Here is a 25259-nt window from a genome sequence, read left to right on the forward strand (position 1 = left end):
GCCGAGGGCCGCCTCCTCCAGCGGAGACTCCATTTCCCGGCGTGCCCCGAGAAGGCCTCCCCCGCTCTGCCGCTGCAATGTAAGCCCGGCCCCTCCTCTCGGATGCCTCTCTGTTTCCTGGTTCGCGGGGCCGGCAGCCATTTTGGGATCTGGGTGCCGGAGCGGACGCTGCCTGCCGCCGCCGCCACCACCTGTGAGGGGAGGAGTGGAGCCCGGCCAAGAAGGGAGACGCCGTGTCCGTTTGCTGGTGCTGCCCTCCGCTCTCCCCTCCGCTGTTCGGTCGGATAAAGGGAGCCTGACCGCCGGGAGGAGCCGCCGCCGCCGGTGGGTCTGACCGCCGCCTGCTCCGCGGAGCGAGCTCGTTCTTCACAGGCCGCGGGGCCCCGCTGACATGTCAAGCATGAATCCAGAATAGTGAGTAGCGCGGCGCCACGGGAGGGTCGCTCTGCGCCTGCGTGTGGGCCGAAAAAAGGGGGGATTAGGTTGGAGGGAGGAGGAGGAAACCCTAATTCGGGATTGGGGGGGGCGACGCGGAAGTGGAAGAGCAGGAGTAGGTGCAGGGGGTCAAATATCTCTGGGGTGAAGGGGGCTGGACCCGGGGTTGGGCGGGGTGGGGGGCGGTGAGTTGTTCCCACCGGCATCCCACCCGCACAAAGTATGGGGCTGAAGGGACTGCGAAAAAGTGGTATTAATGGAATATTGGGGCGGGGGGTCCTGTGGAGACGAACTGGGGGAATTGAATGTGCCTGAGGGGTTTCCTCCCAAGTCCTAGCTTCTTGATGGCATTCTCGCTAACAGTTCCTGCTGTGGATATATATATATATATATATATATATATATATATATATATATATATATATATATATATATATAGCTTGGTGTGAGATGTGCACCTCTACTACTACTATAGTATACTAGTATGCATACTACTACTTAGCGTCTGGGCTCTGCTCTTTAATGTTTGTGCTGCATTCAACATAGGTGTGTAGAACACAAAGGCACAAGAACAGATTCGGGTAAAACCATCTCTCTTTTAAAAAGTGCTTGTGAGATATAGTTTTGCCCAATTTGTTCTTGTGCCTTTGTGTTGTGCACACCTATGTTGTATGCAACTCAGACTTTAAATTGTGGAGCCCAGATGCTAAGTAGTAGTATGCATACTTGCTGGCAAACCTTATAGTAAAGGTTCTCAACTCAAATCACACTATGTAGAATGCTTTTACTAACACACTAGAGCTGTGTTAGTATTTTAATCACTGAAAGTCAGTGGGGGTTTTTTTATTTAAAAAAAAACCCCACTTTTTCTCCAGTGAGCACAGGGCAGTATAATCCTCACAACATTCCTTTGATATAGTATAGGTAACAACTAGCCCAAAGATACCCAGGATAGAATCATAGAATTGTAGTTTTAGAAGGGACCATGAGGCTCATTTAGTCCAGCCCTCTGCAATGCAGGAAAATTTTGCCCAACATGGGACTCGAACCCACGACCCTGAGATTAAGAGTCTCATGCTACCAACTCATCTACATCTCTTGCTTGAGTTGTGGCTGAATGGTCTTCCAGGTTTAAGTGCTGTGCTCTGACCCCTGATTTGTGCCCTCTGCTTTAACTTCCTTTTAATTGTAATCTCTTTGCCTCCTCTTTTTCTCTGTGACCCGTAAGTGTATTTATTCCTCTCCCACCCCATGGCTACAGGCCTCCCTGAACTTCTCTCTCTCAACATTTCTTCTGTTCTCTTTATACCCCACGGCACTCTTTCCCTCTTTGCAGGTGCAGTCTCTATCTGCACCCAGGTATCTCAGCGACACCCTTCACTGTTTTCCTTACAAGTCTCTACAACTGCATCTTTGTTGCTGTCTCTGTCAACTCACCCATATTTGTCTTTTCCACCTACCAGTTTCTCTTCCCAGCCTCCCCTGTCCCAATTTTTGTTGTTTGCTTCTCTCCCCCTGAAGGCCTGCTGTCTTATCCAAACTCTCTTTTTTCAGTTTAGTTTAGTAGCATCAGTATCTTAGTGAAGGGATCTGAGATTCAGGTGAACATGCAGCTTAATTGGCCAGCTGCAAAAGACTGGAAAAACTGGTATCAGTGTCACTATGTGCTTCAGAATATAGGAGGGACAGTACAGAAGTAGTGGTGCAGACTATCTCCTGTCCTTGCTCTCAGTTATGATGGACTTGGATTGTTCTTACACAAAAGTGAAGATAGACCACAAATTCCGAGCGCCTGAGGTTCCCGTATTGATGTTTTTAGGTTGTTTACTGCCTTGCAATATTTTATTTGAAAGTGTGGTCAGTATTTTTTAAAAATAAATAAATTTTAGCAGGGATGTGGAATGTAAGGGCTGCATTCTTTTCTGAGCAACTTTATGGAGGTTGCCAGTGGTGAGCAGGTCCAGAGGCAAAAGTGGGTGGAGCAATGAATGTAAGTTTTACCTTTGTACAGTACTTTAGTACTCATACGCGTCCTTCTGTCACCCAGACAAGCAAGAGGCACTTTCATAGTTAAGAACGCATTCCAGGAGAGCACAAATACTTGAGGGTGTGACTGGGGAGAATCTCAAGGGTCAGATAGAGGGGGGTTGGATCAGATCCTCTACTCCTGCCATATAGGAGCACAGTCAACCCAGAGGCATTATGGTTTCAGCCCTGCTTTAACAGGCAGCTACCCTAAAAGAGAAGTCAGTATTATTTCCATAGTGCAGGAAGTGGAATGAAGCTGGGAGTAGCCATCTAGTGGATTTAACAATGGAGGCAATAAATTGTTGGCTGAAAATTGCACTCTTAGCAATTGACTCTATTTACAGTACTGAAACACTTTAGAGCTTCAGCTGTCTTCAAAATGTATAAGAAACTTAACAAACATGAAGGCGAATGAAAGGGAAATGAAGGAAGCCTGTAATGTTGTCCCATGGGAGTTTGGGTTACAAACAGCAGTGGTCACAGATGGGGAGTGAGAAGATTTTATGACACGTCATGAAAAGTTAATGATATTTTCTCCTCTACACTGAGAAGCAATTGTGCACATAGCAGGCCTACTTTACTTACGCCCTTAAGGCTGCCAATGCTGAACATACAAGCTTATTTTCCAATGAACCCTGCTGTTTTGTATTAAAATGCAGTAAAGCTTAGTTGAGATCCCTAAATTTAAGCTGTAAGGAATAAAGTGAAGTCTTTTCTCATTCTGACAGTTCATCTAACACACTTTTCAACCAATTGCTTATTGACTGCCTGACATGGATGTCTACCCATCACTTAGCTGCTGGTCATGTGCTCACCACATGATGCTTACAAAATGCTTTGTGGGCTTAACGTTAATTTTGCAATGTTGCTGCATCACAGTGATAGCTTCTAAGAAAAGAAGTTATTTAGCTGTTTAAAATGGTTGCTTTAACTGTTGAACTTCTTTGACCCTTGCACTTTTTAAAGTTCTTCCTCTCTCTTGAGAACAGTGTAGGCTGCTATCAGGAGATCATGTTTGGTTTCTGGCAAAAGCAGTGACACTTTAGGGCAATAAACCTAAATTTATTATGACTCTCAAAACTTTGTATGGGGACACTAGGCAGGGGTGATGTTGGGGACAGACCCTGGGTCTTTTGTACTAGACCATGGTTCTTCTCACCTCCCCCAATCCAGTCAGCTGACCTGCCAGCCACAGCGGTAGCAAATGACACACGCCTTTTGCAGCAGCGCTACTCCCACCAAACACCTTATTTGCCCCCAGTAGCACAGCAGCAAAAAAACAACCTTTTTTTTGTTCTGTGCTGACGGGTGAAGCAGGTGTTTGACAGGGTAGAGTGGTAGCAAAATGCATGTCCTTTGGTGCCACACTACCATGCAGCTCTGCTGATTTGCCCAGCAGCTTTTTTTCCTGCGAGGCTGCATGGTTTGGTAGTGGGGCAGCAAAAAATTTTTTTAATGATGCTTAGACATTTTGTTTTGGCACCCGCAACCTAGGTCCCAGAAGGCACATGACTCCTAGCATTCCTATCCCAGTTTCTATCACTGTCTCCCTCCCTCTGTCAGGTGGAGCTTTCCTAATTTCTTCCCCTTCTCCCAGCCCCCTCTGCATGGCCAGGCAGGGAAGCGAAGCCTCACCTCTCTCAGCTACTGTTCCTCAGTGAAGCTTCCCCCTGCCCTCCCTTTTCTGTCAAAGCTGAGGCAGTCTATCTTCAGATCTGGATTTGACACTGAAACAGTCTTGGTCAGGCATCCCCAAACTTTGGCCCTCCAGATGTTTTGGCCTACAACTCCCATGATCCCTAGCTAACAGGACCAGTGGTCAGGGATGATGGGAATTGTAGTCCAAAACATCTGGAGGGCCAAAGTTTGGGGGTGCCTGGTCTTGGTCATCTTGATTATTGCTGATCTTTGGAAAGAGGGGCAGGGAGATTTTGACTTGGTTGGCTTTTGATCTCTTAGCAGTGTTTGACCATGTTAACAGCATTCCTGCTCCTACCTGCAGGATTGTTACCAGAGGGTAGTGCTGGGGAACTGCTGCTGGACCTCGTGGCACTCGTGGTGTGCTGCTCTGTGGGGGTATATTCTGTCCACCATGTTGTTTCATACTTAAATGAAGCTGCTGGGAACTATCATCTTAAAATTTGGAGTGAAACTTCTCTCTCCATTCCACCTGCATCAGAGAGGCTGTGCTGGACCAGTGTGGGGATGAATGATGGGCTAGATGGGGGCCAATAAACTGAGGCTGAATGCTGATAATCTGGAGGTGTTATAGATTGGTAGTTCTCATCTCCAGAAATTGGGGAGACAACTTGTTCTGGTTAGGGTTGTGCTCCCTTTGAGGTTGCAGGTGAGTAGCTTGGGTTTCTTCCTTAATTCCATACTTTCCCTGGAGGCCCAGGTGGCCCAACTGCCTGCTCAGCAGGGCAGCAAGCTGGGACTGTGTGTGCTACCAGGACCAATTCAAGGTGCTGATACTGTTGTAAAGCCCAAAATGGTGTGGGGCTCAAAAATGTAATGGACTGCCTCCCCCCATACCTACCAATGCTTTTTTATTTTTGAGGTGCAATTTTTAGGTGTTTTCAATTATTTTTGGATTTTTTAATCATCACCTCCTTAAGCTCTCATGTGAGGAAGGGCAATATGGAAATAAAATGGATGATTCTGATGACAAAAGTTCATTTCAGTTTCTGGTGTGTCTAAAATAGGAGATCAGCAGTGAATAAATTACCAGGCATCATCTTCAGTTGCTTAAATTATTTGCTGCAAATGTTTGTTTTAATCCAGTATTTCCAAAAAGGGCCTCATCTTGTGTATGGATTAATGAAGAATGTCATTACTATAGTCCATATAGATTTAATGGCAGGGATTTAGTGAGCTACTTTAGTCGCATCCAAGGACTTGTGCGGGTAAGTGGCTCTTTTAGCCTTTGTGAAGAATGCAGTCTGGTGTGTCAGATCCTTATGGAAGAATCCTTGGTTTCAGAACTGGTTTGCACAATAGTAGGAGAGGCTAATGTGCAAGTGAAGCAATCCCGTTTAATGCCATTGGACATGTAAAACTAGTTGCACAGTTCTTTTGCTCCCAGCCCTTGAAATCAGTAAGGAGTGAGTGCTTAATGTGAATAAAATAATGGCTGTGAATTAACAGTACAGTGGTACCTCAAAAGTCAAATGGAATCCATTCCAGAAATCCATTAAACTTCCAAAACGTTCGGAAACCAAGGCGCGACTTGTGATTGGCTGCAGGAAGCTCCTGCAACCAATCAGAAGCTGCATCGGACATTCGGGTTCCAAAGAACGTTCACACTCACTTCAACTTGCAAGGCGTTTGGGATCCAAAGTACGACTGTACTTAGTATGTTTTAATAATAGCACATTGTAGCACATTAAAATCAAATGCTCTCTGGTATTGCTGATTTCCCAGTTCAGATATTCTGAAGAATGGATTGTATTTTATGTATTTTTAGTGGCCCAGGGACCTTTCAATCTGAAAGTGGATGCAACAAAACAAAACAATAGAGAATGAGGAGAAACATGCAAATGAACATGGGAAGCCTAGGAAATAAATTGATCATATAGTCCTGTTTTGGTTACACTCTTTGATGGCCTCTGTCAGGAGAGAGACAGGGTCATGTGTCCTTGTTAATTCACCTCAGCCCCTCAGCTGCTTTCCATACCATCGGCCATGGTATACTTCTGGAGCAGCTGTCCGAGTTAGGAGTGGGTGGCATCGCTTTCAGTGATTCTGGTCCTGCTTGGATGGCCATTTTCAGAGGATGATGCTTGGGGAGTGCTCTTTGGTCCTGTGAAGTCTTTAGTGTGGGGGAGGGTTGTCCAGAATTTTGGAGTGCATTGTCACCAATTTGTTGACGACACTCAGCTCCACTTCTTTGCCTCTGTGGGTGTGGCAATGGATGTTCTCTGGACCCATGTCTCTCATCCAGCAATAAACTGAAATTCAATCCATATAAGACTGAAGCAGCGTTAGTGGGTGGTTCCCTAGACCAGATGGATGGGAAGTTGTCTGGTCTTGATGGGGTTAGACTTCCTCTGAAGGAGTGGGTATGCAAATTGGGGGTACTTTGATCCATTGTTGTCGCTTGAGGCTCAGGTGGCCTCAGTGATGTGAAGTGCCTTCCATCTGCTTTGGCTGGTGGCCCAGCTATGCCCCTGTCTAGACATGGATAGCTTAGCTTCTTTTGTCTGTGCTCTGGTAACCTCTCGGTCAGATTACTGCAATGTGTTAAACATGGGGCTGCCTCTGAAGACAGTTTGGAAACTTCAGCTGGTGTAGAATTCAGTGGCCAGGTTGCTCACTGGGGCAAAACAGTTTGGGCATATAATGCCAATCCTGGCCTGGCTGCACTGACTGCCAATTAGTTTCCGGGCCCAATTCAAAGTTCTGGTTTTGACCCATAAAGCCTTAAGGGGCTCAGAATTGCAATACCTCAAGGACCATATGAACTGACCTGGACTCTGTGATCATTATCTGAGGCCCATCATCTGAGAGGTGTGGAGGGTGGTAACATGAGAACGGGCCTTTTCTGTGGTGGCTCTCCACTTGAGGAATGCTCTCCCCAGGCAGGCTCACCTGGCACCTTGGTTACATAAGGCCTTTGGCTAATTAAACAATCTATGGACTTTAAAACTGTTGGTGGGGTATTGTTTTTGTTTGTTACTATGTTTTTATGTTTATATATTGCAAACTGCCCTGTGATCCTTGAATGAAGGGCGAGATAGGTAGGTAGGTAGGTAGATATTCTCGGAAATAAAGAGTCACTGTTTCATTGGCACTTACACCCAGGAAAGTTTGCATAGGACTGCATCATTAAGCTTTGTTTCTAAATCTTGTTATTTAGATCTCTTCCAGCAGTTGCATACTGATCTGTAGGCTGCTCATGTCTGAAAGTTCTGAAAGCCTACCGTTACCTCTGGGTTTTTAATATCAAATACCCTGTTTCTCATATTTTAAGACATACCCATAAAATAAGCCATAGCAGTATTTTTAAGCATTCAAGGAATATAAGCCATACCCCGAAAATAAGACATAGTGATAGGCGCAGCAGCAATGCCAGCCACGGCAGGAGGAGGAGGAAAAAAATAAGACATCCCTTGAAAATAAGCCATAGTGTGTTTTTTTGACGAAAAAATAAATATAAGACATGTCTTATAATATGAGAAACACGGTACCATGTGGAATGGCACGAGATAATCGGATCCTTCCCACTGCCAAAAACTTATCTGCAATGTCAAATCTGCTTTAATATTCAGAAATCTATACCAGAAAACTGAAACCCTAAGTTCATTGGAGGAAAAAGTGGGATATAAATATAATAATAAGATTGTTGTTGTTTTTAAGGTGAAAATACTTTTGAATGAGTGGTTCAATATTACTTTCAGGACATAGACTTCGTTGAACAATAACAGTGCTTTTAATGTGATGGTTTAATCAGTGTTAACTTGCTTGATACTGTTAAAGAGAGAGGTCCTCATTCCAAATCTGCATACAAATCTGCAAAATGCATTTGAATTTTTGCAACTACTCTAGGGCACTTAAAATAGAATAGGTGCTTCTGATGAGGTTCCCTTATGTCTCCTATATTCTTAACTGGACCTAATTACAGCTGCCATAGTAGTTAATGCCATACAGACAGTCACATTATTTTGGTTAGGTAAAGCTAACAACATGAAGTGCTAAACAAGAAATCGCCTCTAAGGAAGTCTTGCACTGTAGTGAGTGTTATTCTCTGAATGGTCTTAAGAGGCTCCAAGTTTTAAGACAAACATTTCCTGAAAGTATATCATGTTAGCAGCTGCTAATACTGAGATAGGTCAGTGGCAACTCTGTATATACATAATTGCTTGTAATCTATATAAATAAAAATGACATACTGGACTTAAGTGGTTTGTGCATCATCTCTTCCTTCTAAACGTGGCACACATCATGGGGCACACATGGGGCACACATACTACCGTAGTTGAACCCTTTAGCTTTCATTATTCTACCTCTTCTTACTCTTGAATTTTAATCCTAAACTAATTGGAAGTAAATCTTATTTGAGTTTTAGTTTGTCCAAGTAATGAGTTTAGGATTGTGGTGTTGCATATACAAAGCCTTTCTATAATTGTTGTTCTTTATTTACTTTCAACTACCCCAGGGGATTTATGATCACCTGAAACTAGAATTGCTATTGATGCATACTGGCTTCCTTGTATGGCAGGTAGTAAAGCCTAGGTGTTCAAAGGCTTTTCATAGCAATCTTAATAAAAATGGGATTTCCAATGTTTTAAAGAGGGTTATAAGTTATGTGGCATTGGGACTGATCTTCAGGTTTGTGAGAGTTCTCTCCTATCTACACAAACTCTGTGGTCTTCACACGACCCCTCTTCTATTGAAAACATATTTCATGTTGTGATTATTCATTAGCTTGGTGTTTTATAAGGAAATGTATTGAGAAGTCTCCTGAGAGTAGCAATGTTTTCTTTTCTGGCTTCCACAAAACTTTGGAAGGGCAAGTTAGGAAAAGTATCAACCATGCTATCACAAATGTCTTCAGCATCCTATTAGCTACTGAACAGCAGGAGCTTGAACCATCTCTACAATGGTGCATACCTCTTCTTAAGGACTAGAAAGTTTCTCCCAAGGCTTTATTTATTTGTCACACTTGAATATTGTTCATCCTACTGGGTCCTCTAGATCAGGGGTTGGCAACATAAGGCCCATGGACCACAAGCGGCCCATGGGGGGTCGTTAAATCGGCCCATGGACCCCTGCCGCCCATTCGGTCGGCTCCCGTGTGCCACACTAAACCGTCACAGAGCAGAGTAGGGGCTGCCTTTTGCGACGCTGGCTGGCTTCCCAGCTCCTGCAGCCAATGGGAAGCTGCACGCACCTCCGTGCCAGAAGGAGCACCGGAAATAGAGTTTGTGCATGCATGCATGCATGCATGTGCACTCTGGCCCACTGTGGCATCTGCGGGACCGTGAACTGGCGCAAGCCACAAAAGCTTTGCCAACCCCTGCTCTAGACAGTTTGCAACATGGTAAACCTTTTTTTAAAATGAAGGTTACCAAGAAAGCAATTTAAAACCCCAACGACACATGTAGTATGAAAAGCAGCTAAAATATTAGCAACAGCACACAGCCTGTAGGGCAGCTTTGGTACAATATCCAAAAATGAAACTAAAAGGCTTTGGACAGGCATCAGCAACCTCTGGCCCATGGGCCGGATACGGCCCATGGAGGCGATTTATCCGGCTCACAGGCTGCCCGTGAACTGAGCTGCCTGCTCAGCAAGTCCCTTGCACGCTGTGGTAAACCGGCGCAGCGTGGGGACTCGCCAAGCAGCACCAGAAATCGCGTCTACGCGGCTGCAGAAGCTATTTCTGGCGCTGCGGACATTTTGGAAATGGGCAGCCAGCACCAGAAACCGCTTCTGTGCTGTGCAGCCACGGACATGCACAGAAACGATTTCTGGTGCTGTGCTGCCCATTTCCAAAATGTCCGCAGTGCCAGAAATCGCTTCTGTGCCTGTGCGGCCCATGTCTGGCCCACGGATGATAGTCTGTGGGAATCCTCTGGCCCACAGGCAGAAAAGGTTGCTGACGCCTGGCTTTGGAGAATAGGACATTATTCACCTGGCACTTAAAAGACAATAGGTGCTAGGTGAGCCTGGGGGGGGGGCATGTATAATGCATTGCAGTTGTACCCTGGGAGGGTACCAGAGTATAGATGACTGTAGCTTATGCAAGGCGTTCCAAGAGCCTCAAGAAACGGCTAGGAGAACCCCCAACAGTGCTTTTATCTTGTCTGTTTATTGGCCCTCATCCAATCCATTAGCAAGCCAGGTTCCTGGTTCAGAATGCCCACTGCTTCACCTGGATTGGATGAAAAGATGTGAAGCTAATTGTAATCTATATATTGTTGACACTTAAGGAATTTTAACCTTTTTCAGTACCTTCACAAAACTGTAGTTCTAGGTAGCCATGGAATTTTGTTTTCAATTTGTACTTTAGGTACAAGCATTACTTCTATTGTTCCTATATATAATCAGGGTGTGAAATTTCCCTAGTTTGTGATAGAAATAGAACACAGTGTATTACAAACCAACAGTTTCAATTGCTATGTGCCATACTATAGTAGATTTAATTACGGTTTTCTCTTTTCAGTGACTATTTATTCAAGCTGCTTCTGATTGGAGACTCTGGTGTTGGAAAATCTTGTCTTCTGCTTAGGTTTGCAGTAAGTTGTCATGCATCTTCAACTTTTTGTTAACGATTAACCTTAAAAACTGATTGTAGTGCAAAAATGAATGTGTTCCAGGTTTCCTGGTTTTTCTTTCCTACTGGCTAGTCATAATCAAAAGAAAATACCAATTTACAGTCACATGAAAAGGAGTTCTCCTTCTATGGGTACAGTTACCCTTCAAATTCAAATGGCTTCTTCTCGCAGGAAGAACTGAAGTTTAGTTTTTTAGTTGCATATACACCTGAAAACTTGCATATTGTTGAATTCTCCTTGCTGTGCAATTATGCTGAGCTCATTTGCATGATTGGTTGAGATGCTAGCTGATGGGTGAAAAAATTTCCTGCTTGGTAAGCTTCCTTCCTTTGGTAGCTTGAATGGAGAGCTATCAAAACACATGTTCTTTGAACATGCTGCTATATGATCTTTGCAATTACCACATGATAACTATAGGCCATATTGAGAACTAATCCTGTGATTTGTAATATTTGTTGAATACGAAACACAAGCAGGTTGAACTCTTAGCTTAATCTAATGCACAATTAAATTGAAAGTAAATTGCATGGGGTTCAATAGGACAGTTGCATGGAGTTCCAAGTCTACTTGGAATAAGTATGCTAAGGTTTGCAGCTGTGAGTTTTACAGTTGACTCCACAGTGTTAGCCTAATGAGGAATTTAAGTTATTGAGAAGTCCTGGAGGCAAAAACAGAAAATATGTGTGAGCAAAATCCTGGATTTATAACCCAGGAGGAGAACAAAACAGAAACAAAAAATGTCTAGAGAATATATTTGCTTCATAGCAATAAAATGAAAAGGGTGTCCAATGTATCTCAATAATCCCAACAGTTTAACAGGGTTTTTTCTGAGATAAAACCAACCTGGAGCAGAAAGAACCTCTCTGGGTGAAACTACTCCTACGGTCCAGCGGACTCATGCAGTGCATTATGTTTTTTTTGTGTAATTGGGAATTCCCAGGAAAAACAACATCTTATAAAGGCTGAGCCCAAACTTTTCATGTAGAGCAAATAGCTCTGTATAGCATATGAGTAAGTTATAATTTATAATTGAACAATAAACTTATTAATATAAACTGTGGACAGTATTTATCTTAATAATTGTGTGAGCAGAACAATCTCTGCTTGCACAACAGGGCTTCTCCCTCTCTTCCCCCTGCATGTGCCCTATGCCATCCCTTAATTTGCAGAGGTATGATGAAAAGCCCAGAACAGATGGGAGGAAGGAGTTTCATTACACACTTCCACTTGTGCAATAATTTAGTTGAACCCCACCCAATAATTTGGGGTTGGTATTGGGGAATGTATGGTTCAGTGGAAAACCACACACCATATTGATAATTCATGCTTTTCTGTTTGAGCATCGAACATGATTAAAGTGTTAAAAGTAAACAAACTTGCTCTTGGTACCTAAGATCTAGCTCCTTTTCTGTCCCTGACAGAATTATGTGAATCAGCCCTTATTGTGTGGCACCAGGCAGATAGTAGTTTAAGGTTTCCTCACCCATTGCATCATTGAAATATATATTGCAAGAGTTGTGACTGTGGCCAAACTTTGACTGCAAGTTGTGTCTTTAGTGAGCCATGACACCTTACCTTTGCTGGTGCTATATAGTTTCATCACTTTTTACACAAGGTATAATGGCTTCAGCTCCACCCTTTCCAGAACCTTAACTTGTCTCGATTCTGCTTTCACCTTTGTGGGACATAGTGTTGCTGATTTGTAAATGGTGATATTCTTTTCTCTTCTCCCGTTTAGGATGATACGTACACAGAAAGCTACATCAGCACAATTGGCGTGGACTTTAAAATCAGAACTATAGAGTTAGATGGGAAAACAATCAAACTTCAGATAGTAAGTATCTCCTGTTCTGCTTGGTAGGCATCCCCAGATGTCAGCCCTCCAGATGTTTTCGACTACAATTCCCATCATCCCTGGCCACTGGTCCTGTTAGCTAGGGATCATGGGAGTTGTAGGCCAAAACATCTGGAGGGCCGCAGTTTGGGGATGCCTGTGCTTGGTGAATCTAAATCTAGTTCATGGGAGGAATTCAACAATGTGCAAGTATGATTGTTCCATCAATGCAATCTCTCCTATGTGCTGTTCTTGGGGGGGGGGAACCCCATGGTGCTGATTTGGGACAGGGGGCGAGTGAAGAGAAGGGGTTAGCCCTGTACCACTATTAGGATTTATTGTGCAACTGTTTAGTTGATTCCACCCCCATTTGATAATTTATGTAGTGCTATAAAATGGTTAAATATTAGAAGTAGGAGCTGAATAAATGGTCCAAGTGCTTTACTGCTGCTAATCAGATAGTTTGGGGAATTGTGACTTTTTACCCATGTTCAATTAAAATGCAGTCTGGTGATTTCAGGCCAAGTGTTGTTATTATTGCAACACTTGGCCTAACAATTCGTTCCTGTTGATATGGTTCCTGTTCCAGTTTTAAAACTGGAAACTTGTTTGGTTTCCTGCTGATTCCCTGAAGCAAAATAACCTGCTTTTGTCTGTGCTGGGGAGGGGTAGGGAACCTTGCGCAGAAGCCAACAATGAACCCTTATTGGCTCTTTTCCAAGGAAGACTTTTCATTTCAATCAACTTGACTGCTGTTTGTATTCTCTGCTAAGCAAGGCAATATTTCTAAATTAAACAATTGGCAAACTACAAGTCTGGGCAATCTGGTGTATCTTAATATGCTAAATGCAAAGAGACTTCTGCAATGATACAGTTAACAAGCTCCATTAACCCTGAACACAGTGAAAACCAAGTGCAATCGTGACACTTTGGGATATGCTAGGGAGCAGCAAACTAAGGAAAACACAGTAAGATTCAGAGCAGGGGTGGGGAACCTGGACCCTCCAGATATTGCTGGACCCCTGAACCTGTGGCCGTGCTAGCTAAGGCTGATGGTAGTTGGGAGTTAATTTGGCAGGACTCTTAGAGAGCTTATATCCTTAGGCAATATCAGAGATGACTTAACAGGGCAGAATAATTTGGTAGTGAGATTGCACGTGGTTATGGGCTGTGTTATTTGCATAAGGTTTTACTCTTATTTCTTTACTGAAGCTAATTTTCATATGTCATCTAATGCATTTCCCTGCTATAGCCCATTAAGAGCCTGTTCATGTTAAGCCAACTATCTTATCAGTGGTTTGTATTGTTTGCAAATTTGTGTTTCTTGTGGTATGCCACCCCTTTTGTCAGCTACACTTGCTAATTGGGGTAGGGAAAATGCCAGGTGCACAGTGGACTAAACTCAAGGTTCTGCAATCCTCTTATGTAGAATCAAAGTCTGTCAAAATATTTGATACAGTGAGATGAGATGTATCTGAAATGGTTAAGGGTTAAGGCTGGGGTTAGCTGTCAAAGGCCTATGCAGAAACAGTAATAGGGCTCTAGTGTCCCCAGGGTGGATTTGATTTACCGTAAATCAAATTGATTTAAATCACTAGTCATTAAGACTCGGTTTAAATCACTTTTTACAGAAAGACTCATTCTTGTTGGTATAATCTTAATATTTACAACCAGATGAAGGTTTCATTTTTGGAATAATAAATGTTCAGAGTAGCTTTTACAGTTATATAAAAAATTACTGATTTGCTTATACTATTAGAAATACATAGACAGATAATTATGAAATTATTGTGAGGTTTAATAAGTTTATATTTGGACAACTTTTCTGCTGTATTTTATTAGGAGGAGAAAAACAATCCTTAACAACAACTTAATTTATTTAACTAAAACAATAACATTATAGCAAATGTATCCATGTTTGTTAACTGATGTGGTTAAACATTAAAAAAAAAACAACCCAAAAAAAACTTAGACTGAGTTTTAGCACACATGAAAAACTTTAAACTTCTGTATTTCCACCACCAACCACCCCCTTAGATTTGCTTCTACATTCGGGTGCCTATTCTGTACAGTTAAGCGTTAGTGCAGTTGCTGGAACCCAGTGGGTTTGAGAAGATGTTGCCAGCCCTGAAGTGCCTTCCGCACTTGCCTCAAGTCTAGAGTTGCACAGACATGCAGCTGACTTACACAATTATTACACAAAGATCCCCAGACTTGTGGAGTATTCTGCTCACAAGGTTGCACTTTCATTTTTACTGCTTCACTATTAGCTACTTGAATTATTTGAATTATGGTGCTGGAGGAGACTCTTGAGAGTCCCATGGACTGCAAGAAGATCAAACCTATCCATTCTGAAGGAAATTAGCCCTGAGTGCTCACTGGAAGGACAGATCCTGAAGCTGAGGCTCCAATACTTTGGCCACCTCATCAGAAGAGAAGAATCCTTGGAAAAGACCTTGATGTTGGGAAAGATTGAGGGCACTAGGAGAAGAGGACGACAGAGGACGAGATGGTTGGACAGTGTTCTCAAAGCTACGAACATGAGTCTGACCAAACTGCGGGAGGCAGTGAAAGACAGGAGTGCCTGGCGTGCTCTGGTCCATGGGGTCACGAAGAGTCGGACACGACTAAACAACAACATTAGCTACTTGTGCAGATCTATTCCACTCCCAACAATCTATTTATTGATCCTCTTGGAACTTAGCATTTAAGAGGTAAAGGGTTGATTCTGTGTACAGTGGTACCTCAGGTTATAAACGCTTCAGGTTACAAACTCCGCTAACCCAGAAATAGTACCTCGGGTTAAGAACTTTGCTTCAGAGTGAGAACAGAAATCGTGCTCCGGCGGCAGCAGGAGGCCCCATTAGCTAAAGTGGTGTTTCAGGTTAAGAACGGACTTCCGGAACGAATTAAGTTCTTAACCAGATGTACCACTGCATATAAATTTGCAAAGGAACAATGGGATTAAGGTTTTCCCCTCAACTGTGTATGTTTATTTTATAACATTTTTCCTGTGAAGAAAAGGCATGTTATCTCTGCAGACACAAATTCACACTTTTGGGAACTGCAAAAACAAGCATCTGTGATAATACCTTCTCATTAGATAAACTGCCCCAAATAATCTTACAGAAACCTCTGGAAGAGCATGACATTGTGAATGGATTAATGGAATTCATTTACCAAAAAAATTAAACATTGCATATAAAGCCTCATGCTACATAATTAAAAACAAATATTTATTTCCTGATGAATAGCCTTTGGACTATAATGTAACTTAAATAGAAAACTATCTTTAGAAAGATTTTTCCTTCAAAAGCATTTTTTTATAAAAAAAATCCAATTTAAATTTTAAAAAATCTGATTTGATTTGATTTTAAAAAATCTTTGATTTTTATCCACCCTGAGTGTCCCTAAGGTAGTGGATAAATAGCTGAAAAGGTATAGGCAAGCAGGTTTAGGAAGAAATTTAGGTTGCTTATAGAAGCTGTAAATCTCCTGAACACTTGGAATTGTAAAGTTGGAAGGGACTCTGAGGGTCATCTAGTCCAACCCTTCAATGCAGGAACCTCAAGCATCCATGATAGATGGCCATCTAATTTCTGCTTTAAAATCTCCAATGAGAAACATCCACCACCTTCCGAGGAAGTCCGTTTCACTATTGAGCGGCTCTTACTGTCAGAAATTTCTTCCTGGTGTTTCATTGAAATATCCTTTCTTGTAACTTGAATCCATTTGTGTGGGAAGCAGAAACCTATTAGAGAATGTGTGATCAGCATTTGACACAAATTCCACATATGACACAGGCTGGAGTGTTTTAGTGGCACTTCCAGACATAGGACTGGCCATGGCATAAGCAGACCTGCATTGCTCCACAGGTGGGCAGAGCAACAACAAACCACAGTCTACATATGTACTGAAACGCATGATAGTAGTGCAGTTTTGTCCTGTTCTTTGTATTCATGGTCTGTCCGTAGCTGACGCAGAATTTAAAAGGACTTTCCCAAGTTAGGTTCTGCGTGATGTTTGGTGACTGAGAATGGAACTTAAAAATTCTGAGAACCTTTGGCTATAAATGGGGAAGGGGCGAACCAGGTGCAGTGTTAGAAAAACTGTGCACGCTTCTTGCCATGACCACAGGCACCCTGCTTTTGTCATTGCCGTTGGGTGCAAAATATGGCGCCCGGACATCTGCACGCCTTTGCAAAGGCACAGCTGCCAGCCGTGAAATGTGACTGGCGCCTGGCTAATTTTGAACACGGACCAGGTGCCATTCCAGTAATTTGAGGGGTGGAAATAAGAATTGAGGAGGTGAGGAGAGAGCTTACCTTTCTGGTGGTAGCATTTTCCCTTTAAACTGTGAAAGCAGACAGCAGCAAAGGTCATGTCACTGGCTGCCTCCTGGGATCTGTCACTTTTGCCTTGCATCCTTTTTGGGGAGATGGCAGGCCCCAGGACTTTCCCTGCTTTTTAAGATCTTAAATAATAAACATGCAGCTTCTGCAAAGGTAAGCCTGACTTATGTGACCCTCCAAATTTGTGGTCTGCGTTTGATGCGTGTGGGAAATCGGAGTTCTACAGAACACTTCAAAAGCAAAGGCTCCCATGAGATTTCACATTTCAATCGTCTTTTGTGCTCCATGGCACAGCAGTGACCATCCAAAATCCTTTGCACTTTTAAGACCAGTGCAGCTCCCCAAAAACTGAGGACCTTAAACAAATATGTAAAAGGCTTCTGAATTGTAATTCACTGAAGTTAGTAGTACAACGGTAACGGCTGCCAGACCAGGGAAATTACCATGTTGCTGCTCCACATCACCGTGTTGTTTATTTCTGAGCTTGTTGGCTGCTAATTGAAGGCGCAAGATGCTGCTGCTAACCCTCACTGTTGAGGGTTTGATCTATCACTCTTTAAAGCCAGGTGCTATTTAGAGAAGGGGATGCGGGTGGGGGGTGTACTGAGGGTCCTTGAATAGTGACATGTTTTACAATTGACACCCCTTGGCTTAACATATGGCAGTATCTTTCAATTTCACTTCAGTAGTGTAAAGGTGTAGGTTTTTTTCGTGGCAAGTACTTCAGAGCAGTCCATAAAGGATCACTGAAAGAATTTAGAGAACTCATTTTAACTTTCCCTGAGTTATTGGGATAGAATGAACAGATGCCATCTTCTAAGTTCTCTTTTGCTTTTTTGTAGTGGGATACGGCAGGCCAAGAGAGATTTCGAACTATCACTTCTAGTTACTACAGAGGAGCTCATGGCATCATAGTTGTGTATGATGTTACAGATCAGGTAAGCACTTGGCCTTTGTTTTGCCTTTGAGGAAATAGTGTCCGAAAGCTTGTTTATGGTTTCTGAGCAAACCCTGGGGAAATGTAAACTTTGTACATAGGTGTCAAAAGCTTGTGTGCAGAGAGGAGGCTCATATAAAGTAGTAGTTCTACGCTCTGAGCCTCCTGCTCCACTTTTCCTGGCTCACTTTCAATTATTCCTTCCTAGGTGACCAGAAAGGTGTCTGTTTTAGAGTTTAGACACACACCAAATTGCTTTAAATGCAGCTTATTTACATTGCTATTGTGGATCTCTGAAGGAAGGATCTTGCACTTGACAAGGTCTTTTTCCTTGGCTGCAACCACAGGAAGAAGTGATGGAGCTAAGAAGAGTGTACCGTATATTCCGGCGTATAAGGCGACTGGGCGTATAAGACGACTCCCTACTTTTCCAGTCAAAATACAGAGTTTATCCCAAACTTCCAACACACACCAAATGAAATTTGTCTGTATCTCTTCCTCTCTCCGCTTTTTAAATACCAGTAAATGAAGCCAAAAGAGAGACATCAGTGCTTAAATGCACAGATGTTTAAATGCACTTACTTGCAGGTAACTACAGGTAGCATTTTGAACTACTGTAGATTTCATTCGGAGGGAGGGGAGGAGAGGTGGAGAGAGGGAGAAGGGGAGGAAGCGCAGCCCAGAGCCGGTTCCAGGCACGGAGGCGAGTGGGGGGGGGGAGAAAGAAAGAAGCTGCTTTCCGTGCACGCTTTCTTTCCCCTCTTCCTGCAGGGAAATAAAGCGGCAGTTGCTTACACGTGCGTAAATGGGTGCCGCTTTCTTTCTCTGCACGGAGGAGGGAGGGGGAGAGAGAAAGAAAGAAAGAAGCTGCTTTCCGTGCTTTTCTTTCCCCTCTTCCTGCAGGGAAATAAAGCGGCAGTTGCTTACACGCGCGTAAACGGGTGCCGCTTTCTTTCCCAGGAGGGAGGAGAGCTCCGTGAGGGAGGAAAGCCCCGTGCATCCCCTCTCCCTGGACTGAAAGAAAGCCGTAGCTGCTTACATGCGAGTAAGCGGCTGCTGCGTTCTTTCCCTGCAGGGAGGAAAGCCCCGCGTGTCCCCTCTTCCTGCACGGAAAGCAAGCGGCAGCCGCTTACATGCGAGTAAGCTGCTCCTGCCTTTTTTCCTGGAGGGAGTAAAGCCCAGCGAAAGAAAACGGTGCCTGCTTGCATGCGAGTAAGCTGCTGCTGCTTTCCCTGCAGGGAGGAGGAATGAAAGCCCCGCACCGCGTCCCCTCTCGCTTACACGGTCGCTGCATATGGCGGGGATGCGGATGCGGCCGTTTTTGAGCTCCCCCCACCGTATGTGGTGACCGCAGAATCTTATACCCGGTGTTTAAGACGACCCCCAACTTTTGAAAAGATTTTCCTGGGTTCAAAAGTCATCTTATACGCCAGAATATACGGTATTTTAAGCACGTTAGTCCAAAAATCTGTCCAGTTTTTTTTTTTAAAAAAAAGTTAGCTTGGGTGAGCTTGAAGCTACTTTTCAAGTTGTCTTGTACACTTGTACAAGGTAAAGGCAATATTTAACACATACCTCCTTACGTTCCAGGAGTCTTTCAATAATGTAAAACAGTGGCTTCAAGAAATAGATCGTTATGCCAGTGAAAATGTTAACAAGTTGTTGGTAGGGAACAAGTGTGATCTGACCACAAAGAAAGTAGTAGACTATACAACAGCAAAGGTACGTCAACTGATTTTACAAGTTTTTTTGCAACAGTTCTGACTTTGGATATGGGCTAAGGTGGTGTAGGGCTGGGCAATATCTGGTTTTCAACATTGTGCTATATCACCAGCTAAATGTTGTGGATATAACAGTATATATGATGATGTCTGAAATAAGGATGAAGGAAAAAATAAGGTGGGGAGGGGAAAGCCGTTGATTCCTGGATGTGAACTTCACACCGATTTTGGGCAATGCATTGCCCAGCCCTAGCCAAGAGCACTCTTCTCCTGCAGCACCTTCCTTGCATTTTCTTGGGGAGAAAGAATTTTTCTTTGCACTTTTTAAAACTCCCCAGGAATGTACCAAAAACATAACCATGAACAAGTGAAAGGAGAACTTCACACACCGGGGAGAGATATATGCCCAGTTGTCCAGTCACTCATTGAATAGAGGGGGGAAATCAATCATTGCCCGCCCACCTGAAAACTCATCCATTTCTTGGGTGGGGGTGAAATTTAAAAGGCACTTAAGGGCCTGGAGTCAAGTTATTTCCAAGTTGGCCAGTTTCAACCAGAAATAGCAGTGAAAAAAGTGTTTTAAATAAGTCCACTGGAGCTACTAGGATATGTTGTAAGCTAGGAAAGTGGGGGGCGGGGGAGAGAATCTTTTCAGAGCCTGACTCCTCCTAAACCTAGTTTTGCCTAGAAGCAGGTTTGCAATTGCAACTAAAGAATAGGAGATCAGCAAGTGGTGGAGAGAGGGGGAGGGAATTATCTTTTTAAAAAACAGAGGGAGAAAAAGTTTCTTGCAGAAGAATCACAACATAGAGGCTTTGGCAAGTGCAGCCCCACCTCCCTCTGCAAGGTCTCATGAACCAGATCCATGGTCATGATTTCTTCCGCTGTCCCTGTGAGGACATCCCTCCTCTCCAGTTCCCTCTAGGATCGATTTCCATTGCAAGAGATCCATTGCCTGACAGAGCAACGATAAGGACAACCTCCCTTCCTCTGCAGCCCAGCCTATAGAGAGAGCAGATTACATTGACTCTGCTTAATTCCACTCAATTTTCCCTCTTCCCTGGACAACAGGGCGCAGAGCTGCTTTAGAGCTGGCTAGCAGCCCTTTACATGGCAGTAAAATGCTTTACTTTGCAATAAAGGACTGCATAACCAGCTGATAGCACAGTCCTTGGAAGCACAGAGGCAATCAGCAGCAAGGACTTAAGCAACTGCTTCTCCCCCTCGTGAGCAGAGTGAGGATGTATTGCATGGTCAAAAAATTATCAAACCTTTATCACGATCTGGACTTCAAGCTGGTTTTCAGATAAATCACAAAGTCCTAGTACCAATGATTCAGGATATGTAAAATGTACCTAATAAAAGGATGGTGTTGACTTCGGTAGTAAGGCATAAATTTACACCTGACTTGCTCATGTACAGTGGCAAAATGTAGAGCTGCTTTATTTTTCTCCCAAGCTTTGGATAACATAAATAACACTGATATGCTTTACCTACAGGAATTTGCAGATTCCCTTGGGATTCCTTTTTTGGAAACCAGTGCAAAGAATGCAACAAATGTAGAACAGTCTTTCATGACCATGGCTGCTGAGATCAAGAAACGGATGGGTCCTGGAGCTACAGCAGGTGGTGCAGAGAAGTCCAATGTTAAAATTCAGAGCACTCCAGTCAAGCAGTCTAGTGGAGGTTGCTGCTAAAACTCTCTTCCCCATTTGCAATGAATTTGAAACCTGAACCCAACTGAAAAAAATGCCTGACTTGTACTGTATGTAGCTGCACTACAACAGATTCTTATCGTCTCCACAAAGGTCAGAGATTGTAAATGGTCAATACTGACTTTTTTATTCCCCCCCTGATTCAATAAAGCTAACTTCATTTTCAGAAATATGTTAAACCTTTTGTGTGCTGGTTTATAAATGCGTGTAATCCTTGTTGCTTTTTTCTTATACCAGATCGTTTCCTGTGGTTGGCTAAACTTGGAATATATTATTTTGTTCTGATCATATTGGCATGTTTAGATGTCAGGTTTAGTCTTCTGAAGATGAAGTATAGCCTTTTTTTGTATTCAACAGCACAACTGTGTCTGTCACTTTTCCCATGCATAAAGTTCAGTAAGACACATGTTCTATGTAAGATCTGATTTGCTAGTTCCTTGTAGAGTTGTAAATGGAGAGATTACAATCTGTCTTGGATCCAAAGAACGGCACTAATTAGTTCTGTGTGCCCAAGGCAAGTTTGGACTCTACTTGTACCTCTCCCAGGCAGACCTTCTTTTCTTTTCTTTTTTGAAACTGAGGCATGTTTCATTGGGGTGGCTGCCCCTGAAAGGAAAGTTGCAGATTTCCATTGGCAATGCCTTAGACCTTGGGCAACCCTAAAGTAGCTCTTTGGATCCGAGATGCTGATTTTTTCTTAATACTCTGCATATAATTTGTGGCTGCAGAACATTGTAATTTGTTGCACAATATGTAACAAACTGAAGAAATGTTTAATAAATATTGTACTTATTGGAAGTAATATCAAACTGTATGGTGATTAAGTATTGTCTTAATTCTTATGGCAAAGCGGAAAGGCTTGCACTGTGCCCTAAATGTACCTTTTTATGTGCAGTGGTGGCACTTTAGAACCTTTTCCTGGACCATACCTTCCCAGCCGAACAAATAACTAGCAAGTATGGCTTAAATGACTAAAAGTTGCCATGGTGTTTCTGGCATGTATGCTATACTTGGAACACAAAATCTTATAGCATTGTTTATAGAATCATAATCACTCTAAATGTACCATATTCTCCCCCTCCCTGCTCTCCTAAGTGTCTGGATCTTTCTAAATGATTTCATTTAGAAATACCTTGTGTCTCTTGCTCTGTCATAGAAGAGGAAAGCAGTATTTTCCTAATATATGAATGACTTCAAACTAACAAGGTGATGTTAAAAATCTGATGTTATGTCTTTTCTAAATAATGTTACTTCCATTCTCTCACAATCAAATACTGTTGACTTTAATAAAACTTAGTGCAATTTATTGGTTGGCTTGGTTGTGCACAAGGAAGCTGGGAGTGGTGGGAAGTGGTTATCAAGGAAATAACCAGATGACTAATGTAACTTTGTGCAGCAAGAAGACTCTAAAATGTAAGTTTGGGCAAAAACTCAAAACTTGATTTATTGCTACAGCGACCACGTCTTGTACGGAGAAACTAATCCATTAGTGCCTGTTATCTGGGTTTAAAAGTTACCAACTTGATTAAATAATCTCTCTCTTAAAAGAGATTAAAACTGCCATTAAGGCTTTTTTTGCAAGAAAACAACCAGATGTGACTGCAAAATATGCCAGTTAGAGAGGCAAGTGTATTAGCAAATCACTAAAATGATTACTCATCCCAATATTGGGATAAACATGTGATTGGCATCCACAACTGGAATACATAGTACCTTAAGTCTTCATACTGTTGTCAGAAGATTGAAATTATTGAAACTTTGAATATGCTCTTGAACTTCACAATAAAGTGTACTTCATAATGAGACGTGCTTAGTGGATCAATTCCTAACATGCTTTGAGGTAATAGTGTACTGTTTTGATCAAAATGGTTCTTACGCAGAATATATTCAGCTAGGATACTTTGTGTTCAAGGAATTTTGGTTATTCTGAAGCTACTTCTGAAACCTTTCATGCAGTTTATAAAGTGAATTCATTGAGCACAATCAATTAAATTAATTTCTGAAGTGCAGAAACATCTAGGATGCAAATAGGTTCTGGAATAAAAGTGTACGAAATCTATATACCCATTGTACTCAAATAACCTCTGGTTAACAAACTTGTAATCTGATTGCCTACTTGATTCCTCCTTATGTGCAGAGTTAATTCAGGTTCTAGCAGGTTTAACACTGAGAACCAGGCTATTGAAGTGAAGACCCTGGCAATGGGGAGAACAGATCTTGTGGATGAACACATTTTGACAACTGGGTGCTTAGCCAGTTTCAAATGGTTTATGTAGGCACCATACTTTATTAGTATAACAGAGAACCCTTCTGTGCCCATTTGCTTATTATTACTATTATTATTTATACCCTGCCCATCTGGCTGGGTTTCCCCAGCCATTCTGGGCGGCTTCCAACAAAACAGTAAAATACAATAATCTATTAAACATTAAAAGCTTCCCTAAACAGGGCTGCCTTTTAATCTTGGCAATTTCTAACCATTATCCTGAAAACACAAAGAGCTGTTTAAATTACGTCCTATTAGTTGTAGGGCAGGTCCTCCTTAGTATTTGAGTTGTGAAGAGTCTGCTGGATCAAACCAATGGCCCACCTAGTGCAGCCTCCTGTTCTCATAGTGGCCAACCAAACCTGTGGAAAGCATGTAAGCAGGAAATTAGTGTAACAGCCCTCTGCACACCTGAGATGCCCACCAACTGCCTCCGACAGTGGAAGTAGAACATAGTCACTGCGAGAAGAGGAAAAGGCTAATCTAATCTTTAAAAGCCATCCAAGCTGTTGGCCACCACTGTCTCCTCTGATGCACTGCTCTCTGCGAAGCAGTATTTTTATTTGCATTACTAGGATGAAGGCAAAACAGCACTGTGGTTTGGGCACTCAAACGTGTGACAAAATACCAAGAGTTAAACTCATGCTACGAAACGCCCATGTGTCAGTCCTGTGAGTATTTTTCTCAGAAGCAGCAGAAATGTAATGAGATGATAGGTTCTCATCTCAGTTACATGTTTATATTTTAAGTTCTTGCCCCCAGCAGGAACTTGGAAGTTTCAAAAAGTGCTATGACTACAGCTTCAGGGAGTTCAATCACTGCCTCAAATCTACAGGACAGTTTGGGTTGCAAGACATACAACTGAACTATAAGTGGGATGACTTGTTATTCCTGAAGCATGCTCATAAAGCAACAACAGCAGGTTAGCTTGAATGTACATACCCACAGGTCACTGCTGCTTCCTGTTTTGTCTCCCAGTTGAAGAATGGCAATGACAAAAGGATTTCCCACTTACAAATTATACTGCTGAAATGAAGAAAGCTGGTGGGGGGGAGAAGGTAAGCAGGAATGGGTTTTTGTATGGAAGGACTGGTACTGGAACGGTTCTTTGTAAGCAAATCTCTCTTGCACTGGGCTCTAGTAAAGATGAGCTCACAACAGCCACCGTTCAACAAAGGGGGATCATTCAGTTTAAAGGTTCAAATTGCTAAATGTGGGTGCCTTCTATCATGTCACCTTCAGAACAGTGGCATCAGACAACTAAAACTACCTGTCTTGCCGAAGAGCATTATAGCAGGAGTTGAATGTGAAGCCTATAAAAAGCACATTTTAAAGCTGCAAAGCATAATCCAGAGTTTGGCAAAACTGCACCTCCCTGCTTAGGCTTAACTTATACTTTAGCTGAAAATAGAAGCAAATATGTCCCGTTCGTTACGTCCCTACTGGGAGGCAGCGGAGGCCTGCACAGTCCCATTCCTCTTGTAAAGGGGCCATTAGCAAACCGCACAGCAATTCTTCAAAAGAGCTATAAGGATAAGTTCTCTGTACGCCAAAGAAAAACAGCAGCTCTTAAACAGCAGTTGCTAGAAAACCTCTACCAATGATTAACCAAAGAACACACCAGCCCTGGCACTGTTCCTTTAGCGCTGTGACTGAGATGGCAGGTGTACTGAAATCACACATTGCCAGTGC

At 42.8% G+C, this 25259-nt stretch overlaps 1 protein-coding gene across 1 annotated transcript; it reads left to right on the plus strand.

Moving 5' to 3' along the window:
- Positions 1–119: 119 nt before the first annotated feature.
- RAB1A (RAB1A, member RAS oncogene family) lies at positions 120–23104 on the plus strand. The gene is made up of 6 exons (XM_035110269.3): positions 120–414; positions 10631–10703; positions 12481–12576; positions 17771–17866; positions 19456–19587; positions 21086–23104. The coding sequence occupies exons 1-6, from the start codon at positions 392–394 to the stop codon at positions 21281–21283; spliced, it is 618 nt and encodes a 205-aa protein (XP_034966160.1). The 5' UTR covers positions 120–391; the 3' UTR covers positions 21284–23104.
- Positions 23105–25259: the final 2155 nt, after the last annotated feature.

This window comes from Zootoca vivipara, chromosome 3 (genome assembly GCF_965207765.1).
Source record: "Zootoca vivipara chromosome 3, rZooViv2.hap1.1, whole genome shotgun sequence".
NCBI classification, from domain to species: domain Eukaryota; kingdom Metazoa; phylum Chordata; class Lepidosauria; order Squamata; family Lacertidae; genus Zootoca; species Zootoca vivipara.